General features: G+C 39.3%; 1 protein-coding gene across 1 annotated transcript in view; it reads left to right on the top strand.

Annotated features, from left to right (window-relative positions):
- The first annotated feature begins 313 nt into the window (after nt 1-313).
- LOC140243997 (rho guanine nucleotide exchange factor 3-like) overlaps nt 314-22,374 on the top strand; it is a 123,348-nt gene continuing 101,287 nt past the window's right edge. The window contains exons 1-5 of the mRNA XM_072323655.1: nt 314-693; nt 5,067-5,109; nt 6,467-6,547; nt 8,461-8,520; nt 19,032-19,100. Coding sequence (XP_072179756.1) covers nt 314-693; nt 5,067-5,109; nt 6,467-6,547; nt 8,461-8,520; nt 19,032-19,100 — 633 coding nt within the window. The remainder of the gene's footprint in view (nt 694-5,066; nt 5,110-6,466; nt 6,548-8,460; nt 8,521-19,031; nt 19,101-22,374) is intronic.

Raw genomic sequence — 22,374 nt, forward strand, 5'->3', positions numbered from 1 at the left:
CAGCCAGCGCTGCACTATTTTATGTATTTAGCAGAACACTTGATGCAACAGATACTCATCCACTGCACTGACCACCGACCGTGCTGACTGTTGACTAATAAAAGAATTTAGAAACCCTAGTCAGCCTTCAGTAGAATATGAACTTTTACCATTCAGCGTTAGAGCAGTAATTTAGACAAGTCTAGTACTGGCACTGCCCTAGCTGGTACATGGTTAGTGCCGCGGCCTGTTTAAACAGTCACACACACAAGATTTTGCACAATTTGCATCAGGTGCGCATAGCTAGTGTAGTGAATGAAGTGAACTTTGAAGCATGAATATGATTCAGGAAATTCAGAAATCGGAGGTGGGCAATGGCCCAGAAAATCTGCGGAGGTCGCCTAGACTTGCTGCCAAGTCGAGTTTGATAAACGCTGTTGCCAGCAGTAGCAGTTCGATTGTGAATGCAGGAACAAGGTCGAGTCCAAGACTGATGGAACGTAGCAGCAGCAGCTCCAACACCAAATGTAATGTTGGTGTTGAGGCAGGTGGGCCTGAGAATGTTGAAGTCAGCTCAGTCGTCATTCAGCAGCAGAGAGAAACCCAGCAGAAGTCTAGTCCAAGACTTGGAGAAACACATGTTTTTGACACCTCGCTGAGCCCTATTTTGCCTCCAAACCATGTATCACCAATGGCCTATTCGGAAGATGCCAGGTGAGTATTAAACTTGGTAAGGTAGTTTAGAGACACTAAAGTCAAGAAGTAGAAGTTTTACTAGAACATCTACAGGGTAGTACAGGCTGTACAACAAGTCTGGAATAGTAGGTGGTTACAAACTTTCTTGTATTAGTTATTATCACAGCACATAGAGGTCTACATGTACTAGATGGTCAGAGCACTGAGTCTCACTAGATACTATCAAATTCTAAGAATAAAATTTGACTTTAAATGCAATCTCACATTCTCATTGTAACAAAACTTGATGTGGAAAGCAAGAATTAAGCAGTGGACAACTGGTATATCCTAAACTTCTACTATAAATGCATCATTTTTTTTTTCTTTTTGAAAGGCAAGCATGTTAGTTCCTTTTTTTTCTTTTTTTTTTGCAGTGAAGCTGTAATAGAACTCTAGTATTCGTAGAGTCTGCTAACTACAGTACATTATAAATTTGTACATTGTAAATTCTTTTAGAGTGTCAGTTGTAACTTTGATAATATATCTCTTACAAGCAGTATTAAAAGATGTGGTCTAGCCTTTTTGAAAAAGAAATGCAATCTGAAAATGGATAGAGAGGCATTTACCGCGCATGTGCAGCACTCAGTACAATGTATCTACCGCACTGATAGGCAGCTCATCTTTTATAATGTATTCAATGAAAATGGAAAGACTTCTCTTTGAGACAGCCACCTACAATAACGTAGACACCAGCATCCGCGTCACCCTAGCACTAGGACACCAGGGTTTGCGTCGCCCAAGGACCCGGGTCCACGTCACCCTAGGACACCGGAGACCGCATCACCCTAGGCTAGGACCCTAATATTCTACCAATCTAACTCTACCCTACCCCTGCAAGCTTATGCACAGGTTCATCGTAACAACAGGAACAGAGTATAAAAGTATAGAGTATAGAAACTCTAATCTGAGATGTCTTAAATCTAAATCTTTCCAAGCTGTTTGTTATTTTTTTCAAATTGGGTGGCTGTCACAAAAAGAAGTCTTCCCATGAAAACTATATTGCTCAGGCTGGTATCATGCTTTTATCAATTCTTCAAAATCAATGCCTTAATTATTGTACAAAGGCAGGCAATCGATTGCTCCAATAATCGCTATATGAAACTGCTGTTTTCTTCGAAATGGAATCAATAGGGGCCTGAGCTTTCAATTTTGAAGAATATTTGCCAGGGGCAAAATTAGCTGTACATTTTCCTACATTGTACACTCACTGAGACATCCCATGTTTGTTCAACCTACATTTTTCTCCCATTTTCTCAGACATGTGGGCAATTGCATTTTCAGTTGCATTTGTTGGGCTGTGAGTACTGAATATTTTCAAAATGTTTCCTTATAGAGCAAGATGTGATGCTGCTTAGTTCAAGTGTATGTGGTAATCACTTTTTCTTCTGACTACCCCTTAATGCAATGCACAGTGTACATATTGCCTTGAATAGGCAGTACATCACAATTTGTAGGCCACAAACTTTCACTATTCTCAACTGTCCATGGATAACCATAAGTAATGTTTATGCATGTTTGATCAAAACAATAACTCTCCATCCTTTATTGTCAGCATATGATGCCACTGTACTATTTAATTGCATGTACACTACTGTATGTACAACTTTATATTTAATCATTATGCACTGATCAATGTCAACATGAGGGTACAAGCAATGGCACAGCTCTACACGTGTAGGTTGTAGACCCTTCTTGACATACAATACATGTACATGTACACTGTAGGTACTCAATTATACAGTGTATGATGTAACACCTCTTGTAAAAATGTACTAATTCAATTCAGATCAAGTTTATTAATTTCTACATGTATTCATCAATCATAGAAAAAACAACAACAATTGATTTGCACAGTGGTAACATACATTACAAAGAGAAAAACAATCAAATGTACAATGTGAAACAGTTTGATGTCATGAAACATCGAGATTTCAACCTACAATTTATCATCTTCCAGAGAAAATGAAGAAATAGCACATCACTTTTTGATATGAGAAGTGGGAGGGGGATTTAGAAGAGGAAAGTGTAATGAAACTTGCAAAATGCTGATGCCTATATCAATAATTCATGCATTTGTTACTTCAGGAGAGAGAAGCACAGAAAGAGAGATTCAAGGGAAAAAAATAAAGGCAAATCAAAAGACAACATAGCCGGAGCAATTGTTAGATTCATTTCAAATAAAAATGTTTAGGAATTCACTATTGAACGTATGTAATACAATGTATTACGGTATGTAAACTTGTTTAAAACTAAAAAAATGTTTGAATTTTAGACCAATCTGTATGTCATTCCATACAGTATCTAGTGGACCTTTCAGGAATAGTTTGTTACTGTATCCTTTGAATGTTTTCTTTTAACATTTTATTTTATGATAATTTATCAGCAATATGGGTAGTATGATCATGTACATGCACAAAATGCACATAACGTATGTCCATTGCAATTCAATGAAAATTTGGATGAGATGTATTGGGACAATATCCTTTTCATTCACTGTATGGACATGAAAATGGCAAGGTTCATGTAAATTTAAAAGATAAAGAACTTTGAGGGGAAGATGTGGGCATTGTGCAATGTACATGTAAATGTTCGAAATTTTTCTCTGAAGTTGAAATTAATAAATGATTAAAAAATCATTACCATCAGCAAAATAACAATATCTGATGGGCTTACTCATTAATTATGGCATAATCATACAGTAGCATGATAAGAACATCTTGGGACAGACATCTCAAGTGATAAAGAAAATAGCATAAACTTTGTCATCAATATACATGCATGTACATACAGCTACAACATGTAATTTTGATATGCATATATATGATGCATCACGCGTTACCCCGGGGTACCGTAGTACCCCGGGTAACCGCGTTGTGTAGCACCACGTCACGTCCACTCGAGGACAGCCAGAGAAAAATGCACGCACTGTGTGTGCGGGTACATAGCATTCCCATGCCACTGCATGTTATACTATGCGTGCATGGAAGCTGCGATACCACTAGCGTGTGCTTTAATGCAGCGCAGTGCAGTATCTAGCGCGCGCTAGCTCCAGCACCAAAATAATTTCCTCTTTTTGCCACCCAGGGTACAACCTTTTTAAAAAAATAAATAATTCAACAAAATGGCTGATTTTTATTTGGTACGCCGGGATACCATTTACACATTGTATGTCATCATATGTACTGTACAGTGTATATGATTTTTTTTTTTTTTGCTATTGAAGTTTACAACAGCATCATTATTTAACTACAATTAATCAACCAATCACTCTAATTAACCAATGCATTAAAAAAAAAAAAAAAAAAGATTAGGTAGACATGGTAGCACAAATGCGGACCCAAGTGAGCTCTTGAAAATTAAATGAGGGTGACTGGGCATTTATTTAACTTAAAATTTTCATCTTGATCATGAATGGGTTTTTTTTTTTCATGCAAATGCAGTGTAAATATACATTACACTGGCATTAGATAATCTTACATGTACCTTCGATAATTGTTCTTAACCCGTTGAGGACGGTTTGATTTTGCTACAACACGCAATTCCCATAGACACCTGCCCGAGTATACTCGGGACTCGTCCTCAACGGGTTAATGGTATTTCTTGTAGAATTTAACCGTCTGACATGTAGTAACAAAAGTATATTTACATATGAGGTCATTATCAAATAGAATAACATACACAGTACAATATTGTGTAATACCTTTGACAAATAGTAATCATTAAAGCCTAATATCAAATGTTTATTGTGACTTATTGCCCATGTAATGCACTAATTTTGTTCTAATCATCTATTCACAAATATATGACATATAATGGCAGTATATCACTGAAATGATACCATTGATTTGTCATTCAGAATGGAATATGAAGGAATTGAAATGCAATCTGGCTTACTTTGTTTCATTTTGATGGCAAGGATTTTCCATATTTTAGTCATGATTCATGAACTGAAGTGCAAAAGGGACTCTGATTTGCTTACAACTTAAAAGGTGGTGGTTAGAGTACCCTTACTATATGCTGTTAAGGATCTTAAAGAAAGAGACTTTAAAGATGCTTCATCAATAAACCAGGATTGTCCGGTTTCTTTCATATTGAGTTAGGGTAATAAAATCTAAATATAAAGTCTTAAAAATATCAGTGGTTTCATTTATGTGCAAAAACAAACAAACAAACAAAACAAAACAAAACAAATGAACAAACAAACAAAACCCTACTTACTGATTTCGTGTATTTGCATCAGTTAACTTTTTTTTTTTCCTATCTTCTTCTTCTCTTTCTCACCCAAACTCTGCTACTTTGCATCCATCTGGGCCTTCATCATCAAATCGATCTCTACGATGTAATGTCAGCAGTGTCACTTCAGTGGTGAAGCCTGAGCCTGGTACCATGGATCAGGTAATTTCTGTGAAAGATATCCTGACGAGGAGAGATTTCAACCCTCATGTTTCTTCAAAAAAAGTGCAGCATTCACTTTAGAAAAAAAGTTTCTGTTGAAGAGGAAAAGAAACAAACAAGATAGTCTTGTTTGCAAGTTTATCCGTGGGTAATATTTTCTTATAGAATAAAATGTTTACCAGTTTTGAATGATAATCTAGGCTCTTACTGTAAAAATTCTGTGCTTGACCCTCTCCCCCTCCCCCTTGAGTCTCCCCCCCCCCAAAAGAAAAAAAAATAAAATAAAAAGACTCCTTTGACTTTTGCATAGTGACCATTTTGTATGCAACCCATTGGAGACTAGTCCAGAGTATACTCAGTCAGCTGTCTGTTGGAAATGTGTGCTAAAGCAAAATCAGCTAGCCCTTGACAGTTTGATATGTGCTCATGTATGCATGACTTGGCAGATCATTCTCATTTTCATACAGAAGTTAGTCAATATATGTAGAAACACCCCCTCAAAATTATTTTGCTGAAAACCTCTTTATTACAGAATTACATCATTTTGATTATGGGGGGGGGGGGTTTCCTTTTTTGTTGTGTAAAGATTCTGAGAAAAAGCAGATGAACATCATCCACAGCAATCAGATTTATATAGCGCCATCTATAGAGCAGCTTTGGCTAATCTATCTAGTCTTGCCCAAAATTAGGCCTACTGTTTCCTGAATCAGCAACACAGGATGTGGAGATACAGCTGAGAGAAGTAATCTTTGACTCCAGGCAAGCAATGGCACAGTTTTATGGAAAATTCAGCCATGTTATTTCCTTCACTGATGCATTTCCTCTTGATGAATTTTGTGTTTAAAGTTTCTTGAGGGGGGATAAATTAGTTATATAAAGTAGTTCAGGTATCTGCTTTGCAAGTAAAGAAACTGAAACCCCTTGAAATACTCAGATAGTCTTTAGAATGAGACATCATGTTTTTTCTTTTTTTATTTTTTGTATTCAACTCAGTACCTGGTATGTTCCATATGTACCTTCACACGAAGAGTCCCTTGAGTTTTTCACAAAAGCATTTTAAATTCCATATATTGTGATACATATTGTATATTTTGTAGAGCACTTTAACTTTACCCACATCAGGAAGTTGAAAGCAATGATCAAGCTCTTATGAAAGATATATTTGATCATTTGATTTTGGCATTTATTTCAGTATCTTCAGCCTGAACTTATGAAAGAGATATAGTAGAAAGGTTCTCATAGTATTCAATGCATTATTGCAGGCACAGTCTGCCATGTTGACCATACAATAATCCCTACCAATGAAGTTGCATTTTTCAATGTTTCTTCCTTTGTTTTGTCTTTGTGTTTTTTACAGAAGAAGCGGAAGAAGCGGAAGCACAGGCTCTCCATGGATGAGGAAAATGAGATTTCCTTTTTTGACACACTCAGAAAAAGGGTATGTGAGTCATTATAGCAGTTCAGTCATAATACATTGATTTGTAGACCAGTTTTTGCCTCTTTTGATACTGTACACCATTCGACTGGAATTGTGTTGTAAAGTTCACAAGTCATATCTGTGCATTTTTGTTGTCATACTCAAAAAAGACAGTGTAAGTGATAGATCAGGAAATTCTGATTAAAAACATTAAAAATAAACTCTTTGCATCTTAACTAGTTAGTCTAAAACATGATGAAGACAAATGAAAGTTAATGGATGAATAATAAAAAATAGAAAAGTATGTCTGTTCAAACATGTAGCAACTTATTTTCTCATCGGTGGTATGTCATGTACATGAAAGAGCAGTGTTTTTGATTTATGGTCTTCATCAGTGATCTACTTAGTCAGCTGTATAAGAACTTATTTAAAAGTGTGATGAGAAACTGCATTTTTAAGACTCTAAAGAGCGGAACTGCACCTAGATGGCTTCTCTTGCAGTGGCAAGTTGCAGTTTCTGATCCCAGTACCTATGACACAAATGTATCTTATGCATGCAGTCAATTTGAATCAATTACAGTATTCATCGCATAATCGGGACAGGCTGGGAGTAGCAAACACGGCCCCTTTAAGCGGGGTGCCCGATTTCACGATGAGCACTCGCCATACACTAACGGCATACGACATGTACATGTGTAGTGCACACACACACACACACACATGCATACTGACGTACTGTACATGTACATGAATACACAACCACGCTACCCCTCAGCGCGACCCTCTAGCTCTCCCTGCATTCTCGCAACGATGTAGAGTCATCGCAACCGGGTTCTTCTTCTTCTGTCACCTCTCTTCGAACACAAAATATGTGGATTAAAAGCTAGCACTTTCTTAAACATTCGTAGAATTCTTGGACACGTAGGGCGTTCTGTATAAATACATATCCACAACCATGGGAAATGATTACCCAGAACTGATGTGGGAACGTCAATGAAAAGTCCTTCAATCATTCAGTCATCACGGCTTGATTGTTTACTTGCTGCGATCACTGCACTGTACATGTGTAGTCAATATGTAGCGATCTAGCTCGCCATATATACACAATGTACAGAAAAGCGAAGGCGGGCAGCGAGCTGAAATGTACGTGTACTGGATGGACGGAGGTCAAAACACACCAGTCCAAAGCTTGCTTTGTAAGTTCGATGTAAACGACAACTGATAGGGAATCTTTGAAATATTGTTGTGGTATTTTGGTAGATTTTTTGTTTAAAATACCAACAAAATCGAAGATCGCTTGAAGAAAAATTGTCCCGTTTATAAGAGGTCCCCGCCCGATTATCCAGTGAAAATAACGTGCATTGGAAATGTTTCTGGGAAGCGTATGTCATTTAAGCGAGGTTCCCGATTATCAGATGCCCGATTATGCGATGAATACTGTACCAGAAATAAAATGTCAACCACAATGAGTATTACATATATATGACAAAACTCGACATCTGCCATGGCCAAGGGCCACCAGAAATTGATGTCGGCCCACCAAATTGCCAAAGGGGTTATCTTTTTGTGGAAGCCTGATCAGGCAGTTAAAATTCAAAATTCAGATTTTTCATTTCCTTTTATTCTTGGCCATTACATTTTTTTTTTTTATTATTGGGGAGGGGGGGGGGGGCACCAAAATGTCAAATTTATAGAATTTAGTGGCCAGAATGGGCCACCAGAGAAAAGTGTTAGTGCCAAGCCCTGTATGTACAATTGTTAAATAATGGATTGTTTTCTCTGGTGTAGAATATGACTTCATCTGCACATCTCTCCTCGCCTGCTTCATGAGTTTGACATGTAGAAAATGGAAATTAGATATCAACAATCACTGAGTAAGAGTGGCAATCACTGTCTTAACAAAAGTTCACATGTTGTTTCATTTCCTCTTCCAGAAACGAAGAAACACAGAGGAAGACGGTGATAACATAAGTATCAAGAGCTTCAGTCTGCGGGTAAATATTTCCTCTAAAAAGGAAAGAGGGCTTTCTCTCTTTCCGAATAGATCATTTTGATAATGAATTCAAAGTCTATCCTTGCCTTGTGTTACAAAAGTTGCCCTTGACCACCACAAAGTTTGCTAGAGGTTTGCCGTACCTATAGCAACAGTAATGTTAATTCCTGCCTTTGGAACTTGATTGCAGGGAGCAGATGAATACATGTAATTTGCATCATTGCTAGGCTGTACTAAGATAAACATCCATCCGGTTTCTACATTACAGAGACTGGTCTATTTTGCTGCATCACTGTATGTTGGAAAAGCCACAGTATGGGAATAAAGCTTAAATTTTTACAAGTTTGTACTACATTTGCATCATGATCCCGATTGCCACGGCAGTCTCGTTTCAGGCCACCATTGAGAAAACGGGATGAACATGAGACAGTCTGTGGGGACGGGATGGGCAAATGTGACAATAACGAGATTGCAGTGGATGCCATGTCAGATCTTTAAAGGTGCATGGTCCTGGTGTTTTTATTAGTCAAATGCGTACGCCGGCGCACGGCGCAAGTTTCCTATAGAGACCTATGCTATCGACTCCTCTCTAGCGCTTACGCTTTGGCCCACTTCCCTGAGTCCGAAGAAGTCCGATTCACTGTAGTCAGTGGTCGGATCACAGTTCGGGTCATGATTCGAGGGGATGACAGCTTTAGCAAACTTCTTTTGTGATGTCATAATAACAAGCACATATGCACGCACCCTGGCATTACTACAGACTGCGCGACGCGCAGAGAAGACAACGATGGCAACGTTACTTAGCAACACCTACGCACTTTACTCTTGACGACAGCTCAACTTGGGTAATCTTCGTATCAATGCTAACGGTGATCGACAGTATCATCAACAGCGCCCTCTACACTACCAGGACTATGCACCTATAAACTGTCAAAAAAAATGTTAAAAATGCCACGACAGTCATGGTGCTGATGAGAAACTTAGTAGGCTGTAGTAAAATTGGATGAAAGCAACAAAGCGCAAAAAAACATAGTAGGTTGTAACAAAATTTGCAGGCGGTCTGTAGTGGGACACAACAAGAAATATATGTAGTCTAGCTTGAACAGACACCATGAAAACAGCATCTGATAGGGACATGTTCACTGGAGCAAAGACCAGAATGAACTAGACTGGAATATGGAGGTGAAAAGAAAAAGGAGAATGTAGTTCCTCCCACCCACCATGCACAATGTTACGGGCAAACATGGCTGTTGTAGTCATTACAAATATCGTGTAAACGTAGCAGTAAGAAGCCGTCCCATGCACAACTACCACAGCTTCACTTACCAAGTACAGTCAACCTTGCGTACAGTCGACATAATCGAGACTGAGCAAAACACGTTGACTTACGCGTAAGTCGACATTTTGTCGTCTTTTAAATGAAAACTAATTTCCCCTGTACAGAGTAAGATTTGGATCACGATGCGGATCGCTCCCCAAATCTTACTCCTTTTGCCGCCAAAATATGCCTACTGACATCAGCAACAATAATGTTTTAGTTCATGCATAAATCTCGTGCGGGTTAGTAATGACAATGCACAATTCCAAAATCTCTAGAAAGATTTTGAGAGAGCGGGATCGGAAACCTAGGCCCGTGTCAAGACACTTTACGTTTTGAACTTGATTTGAAATATCAAACGCAAATTCCCCAAATTGCATTAAACTTTGCGATTTAAATTCAAGTGCGTTGCTGCGAAGATATGCGTGTGATTTCGCATGATTCTGTTGAGATAATTTTTCAGTGCCGACTGAGTTGAAATATGTGTGATTTTCCTTCCCTAGATCGCCATATTTGTTTTGCTTAAATTTCTATTGCCATACTCTGAAAATGAATTGTTCTCGCACTCCGATTCGCAACATTACCGTTCTCTACGGCGCGGGCCCGTCTGAAATAAAAAGAAGAAGAAAAGTTTGTTCATCTGAAAACGACATCTTTCGGACTACTAACCTTCGTAAAAACAAACCTCTTTCCATTGTCGGACTAATTTAACTTGGACTGAGATTTAAAACTTCGGCACAGCAAACTTTAACAATAATTTGTTATCAATTTTTCATTGACATTTCGTGAAGCAGCATGCGTTTCGGTTGTTTGAAATGTGTAAATGTTGCGATGTCTTTCACCTGCAAGTGCAGACTAAGTTCGGTCACGGCGAAAGTTCTGTTACGAAATAAAATAATAATGCGAGTCTTTTTAACAATAATGCACTTCCGTAAAATTTTATGCGTTTAAACGCAGTTTCTAGTTTCGCAAGTTTCGCAAAACCGCAAGTCTTTTCTGCAATGCTCTTGCATTTTAAATACAGCGTTGCTTGTGATTTGATGGACTTGCATTTGATTTTTAGAGTTGCGTTTAAATTGAGTTTCAATTTCATACAATTTTCTAGTTTCGTATTATTATCAAACGCAAGTCTTTTCAGCGTTCCGTGATTTGATGGACTTGCATTTGATTTTCAGAGTTGCGTTTAATTTTTAACTTTGCGTACGAAATAAAAAATAATACAAGTCTTTTCAACAAAAACACACTTCCGTAGATGTTTAGAGATGCATCTAAACGCAGTTTCTTATAGTTTCGTACAAAAACCGCAAGTCTTCTCTGCAACGCTCTTGCGTTTAAATACAGTGTTACGTGTGATTTGATGGACTTGCATTTGATTTTTAGAGCTGCGTTTAAACGCAATTGAGTTAAAAAAAAGTTCCCTACAATTTTCCAGTTTTGTTTGATTATCAAACGCAAGTCTTTTCAGCGTTAAGTGTGATTTGATGGACTTGCATTTGATTTTTTGAGTTGCATTTAAACGCAATTGAGTTTAAGATTCCTACAATTTTCTAGTTTCCTACGATTATCAAACGCAAGTCTTTTCAGCGTTCTGTGTGATTTGATGGACTTGCATTTGATTTTCAGAGTTGCATTTAATTTCTGATTTTGCTTACGAAATAAAAAAAGTAATGCAAATCTTTTCAACAATAACGCACTTCCGTATAGATGTATAGAGATGCTTTTAAACGCAGTTTCTTGTTTCGTACGAAAACTGCAAGTCTTCTCTGCAACGCTCTTGCGTTTAAATACATCATTACGTGTGATTTGATGGACTTGCATTTGATTTTTAGAGTTGCGTTTAAACGCAATTGAGTTTCAGGTTCGTACAATTATTTTCTAGTTTCATATGATTATCAACCGCAAGTCTTTTCAGCAACGCACTTGCGATTAAATGCAAAAGTTGCGTATGATTTGATACACCTGTATTTGATTTTTTGAGTTGCATTATTAGTTGCATTTTAATAAATTTTCTAGAAAAGGCCCAGGTTTCTAATACCGCTTCGGAATAATTAACGTTAGAATATACGGATTTACAAAAACACCAATTTCATGTTCGGATAATGAATACCTACTGGGACATATAGGTGTACAAAATTTGTGCGTTTTGAGAATAACGAGAGGGAGAAAAGGGGAAAAGTGAACTGCCTTGGGTACTACGTGTAATACTCCAATGTAAATGAGTGTATGCCCTTTCTATTCTGGCATACAAGACAATGGACGCATGGCGCGAACGCTACCGCGCCGTACACTAGCGAATTACCGAGTAGAAATGCTTGCGAATCGGAGCGGGAAAACAATTCTTTTTCAGAGAATGGCGATAAGATTTTGAGCAAAAAATTATGTCGACTTAGACGAGGGAATTAACACGTATTTCAGCTCAGTTGTCACTGAAAAATCAGGTCGACTTACGCGAGTTGTCGACTTATAAATGTCGACTAAGACGAGCAAATTTTCAAGGAATAACAAAGGCAAAAATCGTGACTTTTTATCGTGTCGACTTAAGCAAGTTGTCGACTTATGCGATGTTGCCTTAAGCGAGGTTTACTGTAGCTATGTGATTCACTATGTTGTTACGACCAAAATCACTCTGAGAATGATCGCACAAAAGAAACAATCAACTAATGTTCAGGCGGTTTATTAACAGTGATATTGTGGGTACAGACTCGTAATCGGTTCTCACATCAGTACAATAATGATCAATAGAAACAGTTACAAATCAGTAATGAAATCACTTACACTTATTACATGCAATATCCCTGGAAATGTCCAACTATGATGCTCGATGCACAAAGGAATGATCCACGATGCATTGATGAATGATACCTTCGACGTAAATCCAGAGGTGCAGGTTACGATAGTCCAAGGTATAGATCCGGGGTAAAAATCCAACGATAGATGTTCACGGCGAAACTCGCAGAATCCAAATGTTATGACGACCACGTCCAGTTGATGCGTTGAATGATGGTTCACTTTATAATGTCCAGCAAGGAATCCAGCCCGTCACAGCTTTGCCATAATAATGTCCGTTGACACTAAAATATGGAGTCTCTCTCCAACGTAGGCAAATTAATTCTCTGCAGGCAAAATGTCTCCCAGGCCTTATCTCCACAAACACAGTTTGTATAGCAGGTCAGCAGGTAACACAGGACTGACTATAACAAGTCGCTTCAGAGCCAGAAGTGACGTAACTCTCAGAGCAGAGGTGTTGGGTACTCTGCCTACCTCAGAATTTCTCCGGCTTATATATTCATTCACCCCTTTCTAGTACATTCTGTAATTTTCTCCAACCTGGGGCCACATACCTGAACATACTAGCAAGTCCAAATTCCAGGAATCCTGGATGACTCACTGCCTAATATGTGCATAACATCATTGCCAAAATTAACTACCAATCACATTGGGTTACAAGGGCAGTGCCTCACTCAGCCAGCACTTCCTAGAATTTTCTGGAATGGGTTAAATCATTCTAGATTGAGTGAGCTATAATGTATTTCCTGTCACATGCATACATGTACTGTAGCTACATTGTATACCATGTAGAAAATTCTCCACTGATCTGGTCAGCCTGTATGTACTATATCTATATCATACAGAATGTTCTCCATTAATCTGGTCACCCTGTGTACATACAATGTGCACATTAAAACAACCATGCATACAACCTTGATACATGTACATATAACTACTTGTGTGTACATTTGTGACACCATCCCCCATGGGACAAAGAAAGCCTTGCCGTAGCAAGGGTTTCTTTTACCTTCACAATTTCTCATTGTTATTTACAACGAATGTGAGGTAAAATCCAAATCAAGCAACAACAATCACATACTATCACATGCCTTTTGAATAGCTGCATTAATTCCATGTTCTCTTCTCATGGATACCATTTACAATGATATTGCTTGGATTCTCGAAGCTTATACAATCATGTCAAACTATTTTGCATACATTAATGGATATGCTAAACACATACACTGTAAATGATATGCGGTGAAAACTTTTCACCCTTGAATTCTACTGTGCTATCCACTACCTATGTCACACCAACTGACTTTCGGTCATAGCACTCTTTCAACATATTGACATGACACATTCTCTGTTCTTTGCGTCTGTCTGGTGTGCTGATCACATAGTTCACATCATTGAGTTTCTTTCTGACACAGTATGGGCCACTGAACTTCGCTTTCAGTGGTTCACCTTGTATGGGCAGCAGTACAAGAACTTTGTCACCTGGTTTGAAGGTTCGGGCTTTGGCATTTTTGTCTGCCTTTCTCTTCATAGAGTCTTGTGACACTTTCAAGTGTTCCCTAGCTACCTCACAAGCCTTTGAAAGCCTTTCACGAAACTTTGACACATAGTCAAGTAAGTGGACCTCATCATCCTCAGTCATGAATTTCTCTTTGATGAGCTTCAGTGGGCCCCTAACTTCATGACCGTACACCAACTCAAATGGGCTGAAACCCGTCGACTCATTTGGGGAGTCCCTCGTTGCGAACAGCAGGAAGGGGATGCCCTTATCCCAATCCTCGGGATACTCCTCACAAAATGCCCTAATCATTGTCTTTAGGGTCTGGTGGTAGCGCTCCAACGCACCTTGGGATTGGGGATGATAAGCTGACGACTTCAGCTGCTTCACACCCAAACGATACATCACCTCTTGAAATATGCCTGACATGAAATTTGACCCTTGGTCAGACTGCACTTCCTTGGGCAACCCATACCTAGTGAAAAACTGCACTAGAGCATCTACCACAGTCTTGGCAGTGATATTTCTCAAAGGGATAGCCTCTGGAAACCGTGTAGACATATCCATGATTGTTAAGAGGTACTTATGACCCGACCTAGTCCTAGGCAAAGGTCCAACACAGTCAACTAAAACCCGACTGAATGGTTCATCAAACGCAGGTATCGGAATCAATGGCGCCGGCTTCACTGAATGCTGTGGTTTACCAGCCACCTGACATGTGTGACAAGTCTTACAGAACTCAGCCACATCCACATTCAACCCTGGCCAATAGAAATGCCTCATGATCCGATCCTTTGTCTTTCTGACGCCTAAATGGCCGCCAACTGGTAACTCGTGAGCAATCCTCAAGATCTCACCGCGGTAACAGGGAGGGACAACAACTTGACGGACCACCGTCCAATCCTCATCAGCTGGCCTATGGGGAGGTCTCCACTTCCTCATCAAAATGCCATCTTTGACATAATAGCACTCAGGGACCTTTTCAGCCTCAGCCTCAGAACACGCCGTCTGAGACAAGCCTTTCAACTCAGAGTCTGCCTGCTGTGCTTCAACCAAGGAAGACTTGCTAAACAGCCCATCACTGTTAGCCTCGGAGCCTAATACAGCAACCCCATCATTCAAATCCTTGAAAAAGGTTTCTGCCAACCAAACACCGGAATTCTCCTCCACATCAACAGAATCCGCATCATCTTGAACAGCTCTACGAGCCTGAGACCTAGTCACAACACAATCTGGGAAAATCCCAGGAAACTCCTCCTGCAACTGCTCAGTTTCAGCAACCACCACTGGTTTATCCGAAACAACTGGAGACGCAACCACCTTGTCCCCAGCCAAGTCATTCCCCAACAGGAAGTCAATGCCTGCCATGGGCAACTCAGGAACAACTCCAACAGTGACAGGACCAGAAACTAGGTCACACTTCAAATCCACTCTATACAGTGGTACTGACATATAACAGCCATCAACAGTTTGAATCAAGACTTTTGCATTCACTGCACTATCTGGTGGAAAAGTCATACCACCATCCACCATCAACGACTGAGAGGCCCCCGTATCCCGCAGGATGACTACTGGTTTACCTGCCTCACCAGAAGTACATGGGGTCACCTCACCATCGAACAAAAAGCTACGATAGCTCTCATCCACCTGCTTCAGCCTATCTTTGAATTTGGGAGATCGACTTTCAATGGCCTGTGTTTCACTGAACGGGACACTGTTTTCGGGTAGGACACTTTTTGACATGACAAATCCCACCTCCTTCGTTGCACCATTTTGCAACTTCCAACATTGCGACTTTATGTGCCCTTTCTTGTGACAATGAAAACATCTGATGACATTTGCACTTGTACTGGACCCTTTGTCAGATTGAGGCTGTGGTGCAGACAACATTCCTGAACCAGCATTCTGTTGGTTGCTCGACTGATTTTTGTCTCTCCTATTTCCAGAGAAATTTCTGAAAGGTGGTCTGTTTTCATGTCTGTGAGTTAGCTCATACTCATCAGCCATAAAGGCTGCTTTATGCAAACTTGTCACCTTGTGATCTTCCAGATGCAACCTCACACTGAAAGCAACACTCTTTTTGAATTCTTCCAAAAGAACAACCTCACGTAGGTTATCAAAATCCTGATCCACTTTCAGGGATCGGTACCACCTATCAAACGTCATTTCTTTTTCACGAGCAAACTCAACATGTGTCTGGCCTGGTTTGCGGTAGGAATTTCTGAACTTATGTCTGTAAGCCTCTGGCACCAACTCATATGCATTCAACACTGCTTTCTTGACTGTAGCATAGTCATGTGATTGCTCTTCAGAGAGAGATGAGTACACATCGGCAGCTTTGCCGACAAACAAACTTTGAAGGAGCAAGGGCCAAAATTCCTGTGGCCAGTTCAAACTGTTAGCCACCTTCTCAAATGACACAAAATATGCATCGACTCTGTTTTCTTCAAACTTTGGCACCAATCGAATGTTCCTAGCCAAATCGAATTCAGGGGGAGCCCTTTCACGATTTTCAACAATCTGTGCATGAGCCAATTCAATCTCACGCAATTTCATTTGGTGCTCCATTTCAAGTTTCTGCATTTCCATTTCCATTTCTCTTTTCTTAATTTCCATTTCTTTAGCTCTTTGCTCTCTTTCTATTTCTCTAGCCCTTTCCCTTTCCTTCATTTCCATTTCTCTTTGTTTTTCCCTTTCCTTCATTTGCAATTTAGCAAGCTCAAGCCGTGTTTGATCTGAAATTTGAGCTTGATCTGAAGTGTCAATTTCTTCTTTGAGCTTCATGTGACCAGCTACCAAGTCAAGAATCTCTGCCTTTCTTACACCTTGTGGAACATCTACATTCAAATGCTGTGCAATAGCAGTCAAATCACATTTGCGTAACCTTTGCAAATCTTTGAGGGACAAATCTGTCCTCTGAACAAATGCCTGAACATCCATTGTACTGATTGACATTGTCACATGTATTACACACAATGTACAATTGAACAATCAACTCAACTGGTATTTTGTCTGTACCAATATTCTGGATTCCGGAACGTTCCAAATTCTAAGTTTTGGCTTTAAATTCACTTCCCGGACACAAGCCCCCAATTTTGTTACGACCAAAATCACTCTGAGAATGATCGCACAAAAGAAACAATCAACTAATGTTCAGGCGGTTTATTAACAGTGATATTGTGGGTACAGACTCGTAATCGGTTCTCACATCAGTACAATAATGATCAATAGAAACAGTTACAAATCAGTAATGAAATCACTTACACTTATTACATGCAATATCCCTGGAAATGTCCAACTATGATGCTCGATGCACAAAGGAATGATCCACGATGCATTGATGAATGATACCTTCGACGTAAATCCAGAGGTGCAGGTTACGATAGTCCAAGGTATAGATCCGGGGTAAAAATCCAACGATAGATGTTCACGGCGAAACTCGCAGAATCCAAATGTTATGACGACCACGTCCAGTTGATGCGTTGAATGATGGTTCACTTTATAATGTCCAGCAAGGAATCCAGCCCGTCACAGCTTTGCCATAATAATGTCCGTTGACACTAAAATATGGAGTCTCTCTCCAACGTAGGCAAATTAATTCTCTGCAGGCAAAATGTCTCCCAGGCCTTATCTCCACAAACACAGTTTGTATAGCAGGTCAGCAGGTAACACAGGACTGACTATAACAAGTCGCTTCAGAGCCAGAAGTGACGTAACTCTCAGAGCAGAGGTGTTGGGTACTCTGCCTACCTCAGAATTTCTCCGGCTTATATATTCATTCACCCCTTTCTAGTACATTCTGTAATTTTCTCCAACCTGGGGCCACATACCTGAACATACTAGCAAGTCCAAATTCCAGGAATCCTGGATGACTCACTGCCTAATATGTGCATAACATCATTGCCAAAATTAACTACCAATCACATTGGGTTACAAGGGCAGTGCCTCACTCAGCCAGCACTTCCTAGAATTTTCTGGAATGGGTTAAATCATTCTAGATTGAGTGAGCTATAATGTATTTCCTGTCACATGCATACATGTACTGTAGCTACATTGTATACCATGTAGAAAATTCTCCACTGATCTGGTCAGCCTGTATGTACTATATCTATATCATACAGAATGTTCTCCATTAATCTGGTCACCCTGTGTACATACAATGTGCACATTAAAACAACCATGCATACAACCTTGATACATGTACATATAACTACTTGTGTGTACATTTGTGACAATGTTGCTAATAAAAGATGTGCATAGTATCAGCATGAATCTTGTCTGCTGCTGACTGTGATATGGATGCACTGAAAAATAATGATTAGAAAGCCATACTGACAGAAATGTCTATCGACAGAATGCTGTATTGTGCTTCATACAGCTTCTTATAGTTTGGCTTACAGTGAGGATAACATGATCGATCTTATCCAGTGCATGAAATATTATGTACATTATACCACATGCAGATGACATGTAGAAACAACATGGCATGGCACAGCTGCAGCATATCTTGCCTCAAACATGTATTGCATGTTTCAATACAAATTTTGCACAAATGGAATGGGAATGAACCTGTGGATAGGAGAAACAGACAACACAGGAAAACAACCTGCTGTCAAATGTTATTTTTTTTTTGTACCTTGATATTGAGTTTAATTTTACCTGAGTTTAGGCTAGTTTTCAGAGGCATCAGCTAGCCAAAAGCAATACAATCTGTTACAAGTATTCAACTTCAAAAGACAGATGTGGCATAAATAATTTACTTTACATCATGTATTTTACGCTCTGCTTTTTACTAACTAGTTTCATTTATTTTGGTCATCTTTCATACATTTTGGCTAGCCATACATGCATTTTGTGTGTTTTTTTCTTTCTCTGCTAGTTGTTTTTATTGTTTTCATCTTTTTTCTAGTCTTCCTTTCGTCGACGACGGGAATCTACTGTAGATCTCGACACTCTCAGTGTGCAGAGCTTTAACATGGTGAGTGACACGATGTACATCTCCCTTCTATCCCCAAGGTTGTGGCATGCGCCAGACATAGATTAATAGCCAGCTGATCGCACCAATTAGAAATGCCAACCTGTTCTGGGCCGTGTGCACAAAAATTGAGATCAGGGGGGCGTTTCATGAAGGAACTTGTCGGATAAAATATCTGACAAGTCAATTATATCCGACAAGTTTTGAGAAATTCTTTAGTCTGATTGGCTGATTTCTCTGAACTTCTCGGAAATAATTGACTTGTCAGATATTTTATCCGACAAGTTCCTTCATGAAATGCACCCCAGACATAAGTCAGAAAATCAAACAGAAGCCTCTAAATTCTCAGTTCTGATTGGCAGATTCCTGACATACGTTTGATATTCTGATTTATATTTGAGTGCATCTTTTTATATAACAGGGCTCTGACTGCAAAACTGTTATTTGAAATATGATGTGTAGAATTGTCATATTCCTGATGTCACTCTCAGAAAATACAATGGAGGAGAAGTATGTGAGCCAAAATTTGTGGTGCTATTCACTTGACTGTGTCAGTGATGACACTGTCTTTATTCCTCTCTTCATCCACTTCCCTTCACTCATTTCTCAATCATCATGAGTGCAAGTACTTGGTACACGTGAAGTGAGTATACTCTCCGTGAAGTCCATTTCTGTCTGTACACACATCTTTAACTAACAGGGAGGCCAATTTTCTAGCAAAAGCCTGAATTCAGGTATTAGTAGTATGAAAGCCCAGACCCTTTTGTGTACAAAGTGCAGATTTTTCAGCTCCGTGTAGATGTATTTGTGTCCCTCTCTTGTATTCTAACCTGGCATCCCTGCATAAGGTATGAAATTATTTTCTGGTGCTGCTGGTGCGGGCAAGAGAGAGAGAAGGTGTGTGTTAAAGTTCTAGAGCTTCCGGTTGTCAGTCCATTCCTGTTACTCATGCTTGCAAGAAAACGTGAGAATAGCCAAAGCTCTGAAGCTCTGGTTCAGCCACGTGATAACTTATTTGTTGATATGTGCATACAAAAAAAAAAAAACACAACAACAACAAGGTCCTGTTCCTTGCCCTTCATGAAACAGATCAAAATAAAAAATAAAATTTAACAAAAAAGGGAAAAGGAGAATGAGAAAGGTAGAAACCATGTACCATATGAAGAGCAATGGTTTCTTTACAAGGTCAGCTTATTATCTGAGAAGGTTAGTCCATGGCAAAGGTCATTGTTGACTACATAAAGCACAAGGGGGACTGAATGCTGGCATCACACTACAGACATGACAAACCTTGATCTAGTTACCACATGGGCATCTCAGGGGAAGCAACGAGTGAAGAGAAGTCCTATATTACCACATCTTTCTCCCACTACGTACTAGTCCAAAAACCTACCTTTTTGTGAGAGACGAACATGAGTTCATAGTTTCCCATGAGGTTGCCAGTCCAGTCAAACCATGCTCATGCTGACGGTCTCCTGCTTCCTTGTTGAATAAAATGTACTGCCTTTATATGATATGTGCAACCTTAAATATTACAAATAATAGTTTTGTTACCTCCCCCCCCCCCCCCCCCATGGCAGATCCAGAGGGGGGCACACTGGGTGTGCGCGTCCTCTTTATTTTTGGTCAAAACAAAAGAAGAAAAAAAAAAGGGGGGGTGCATGTGCCCCCTTTTAATTTTACAAAGGCGTCTCCCCTTTATGGAATTCCTGGGGGGTGTTTCATAAAGCTGTTCGTAAAGTTACCAACAACTTATGAGCGACTGGTTATCAGTTCTTGTGCTGAATTATGGAAACTGATAAGTATAGCACATCAGAACTGATCACCAGTCACTCGTAAGTTGTTCGTAACTTTACGTACAGCTTTAAGAAACACCCCCCTGGATCCACCCCTGCCACCCCTCCCCCACCACCCCTGGCCTTTTTAGGGTTAAAATGTGATTGTTTGAGCAAAATAGCTGGGGAGACAAAGAGCATGGCGTCACAGGAAAACTCATACCAGGCATTACGCTCTGTCAGGGTCTGCATAGACATCATAGGAACACTCGATGAAAAGTTTGCGTATTCTTCTCAAGGATTTTTTTTTTTTTTTTCCAGAAAGAAGGGCAGAAAATCGTGCTGTGGACATTTGTTACGGACATTTTACGTCAGCAGATTTTGTGGTTTCACGATGCGGTATCTTTTCATCGCAATGTATCAGCAATTTTTCCCCCCAATCTTTCTGCTTAGAAAAGCAGTAGGGCCTAATGGTAAATTCTAAGAAGATAGAGGAAAAAAAATTAACACTGTTTCTCTTTCAATTTTTTTTTTTTTTTACTTTATCAGATTTCATTTATTTGTTTCTGTATTATCATTCCAGACAATCAAGAAGCATGTAACGATCATATGTTATTTGTTCCTGTATTATCATTCCAGACAAGCAAGAAGCATTTAACGATCATATGACATCTTGTAGAATCATTGCAAGCAAAAATGTATTCAAAACTTTATAGCACTGGCTCTATGTAAAGATACAAACATCTTAGCAGAGCTTTGTGGAATGATCTTCCAGTGTGGCCGTCTCAGTAATCAGACTGACTGTATATATTTACCACAAACGTAAGTAGAATTTCCACTCATGGTCAGACATTTGTTTGAAACAGGAGTGGCCTCTTGAAAGTGGATCTGTGATGCCATCAACAAGAAGCTCTGAAGAAAGTTATCTGCATCTGATGTGAAAATATTCTCCTCTTTACTTCTGCAACAAAGCTTAGTTGTACTGGTTTTACAGCTCTCAAATTATACTGAGGACAATGGCCATGATGCCCCGGCACCCAAATTCAAAGACCCTTTTCTGGTAAAAGTAATATTCTAGAAAATCGATTAAGTTTCATTACAAATGCGTATACTTTTTCCTACCTTTTTGATGAATTGCATGGTTGCACATACGTATATATTCAACTTCCAGAATGTGGCCTAAATTATTACATTTCTCCTGATATGTTTGACTTAAAAGTAAATATCAAGGTAATAGTGTACTTGTACCAGTACCAAATCCTCAGACAATAGTGGTAATTTTTGTTGCCAGGCAAAGAAACGTTAATCAAATCAAAGTTAGTGAAAGTCACCACTTTATTTTTAGGTAAATCAGTGTTGGTCATGATTGCTGCCTACATTAAGAGCAACGTGGGCTCATTAGAAAGGATATCATGCTGCCCTTGCTTTGTTTCTCTTTTAATTGCCCTTGAATTATATTGTTTGTCATCTATAGCAATACATTTTTCATTTGTATCCCACAT

The sequence above is a fragment of the Diadema setosum genome, chromosome 2 (assembly GCF_964275005.1).
Source record: "Diadema setosum chromosome 2, eeDiaSeto1, whole genome shotgun sequence".
NCBI lineage: Eukaryota > Metazoa > Echinodermata > Echinoidea > Diadematoida > Diadematidae > Diadema > Diadema setosum.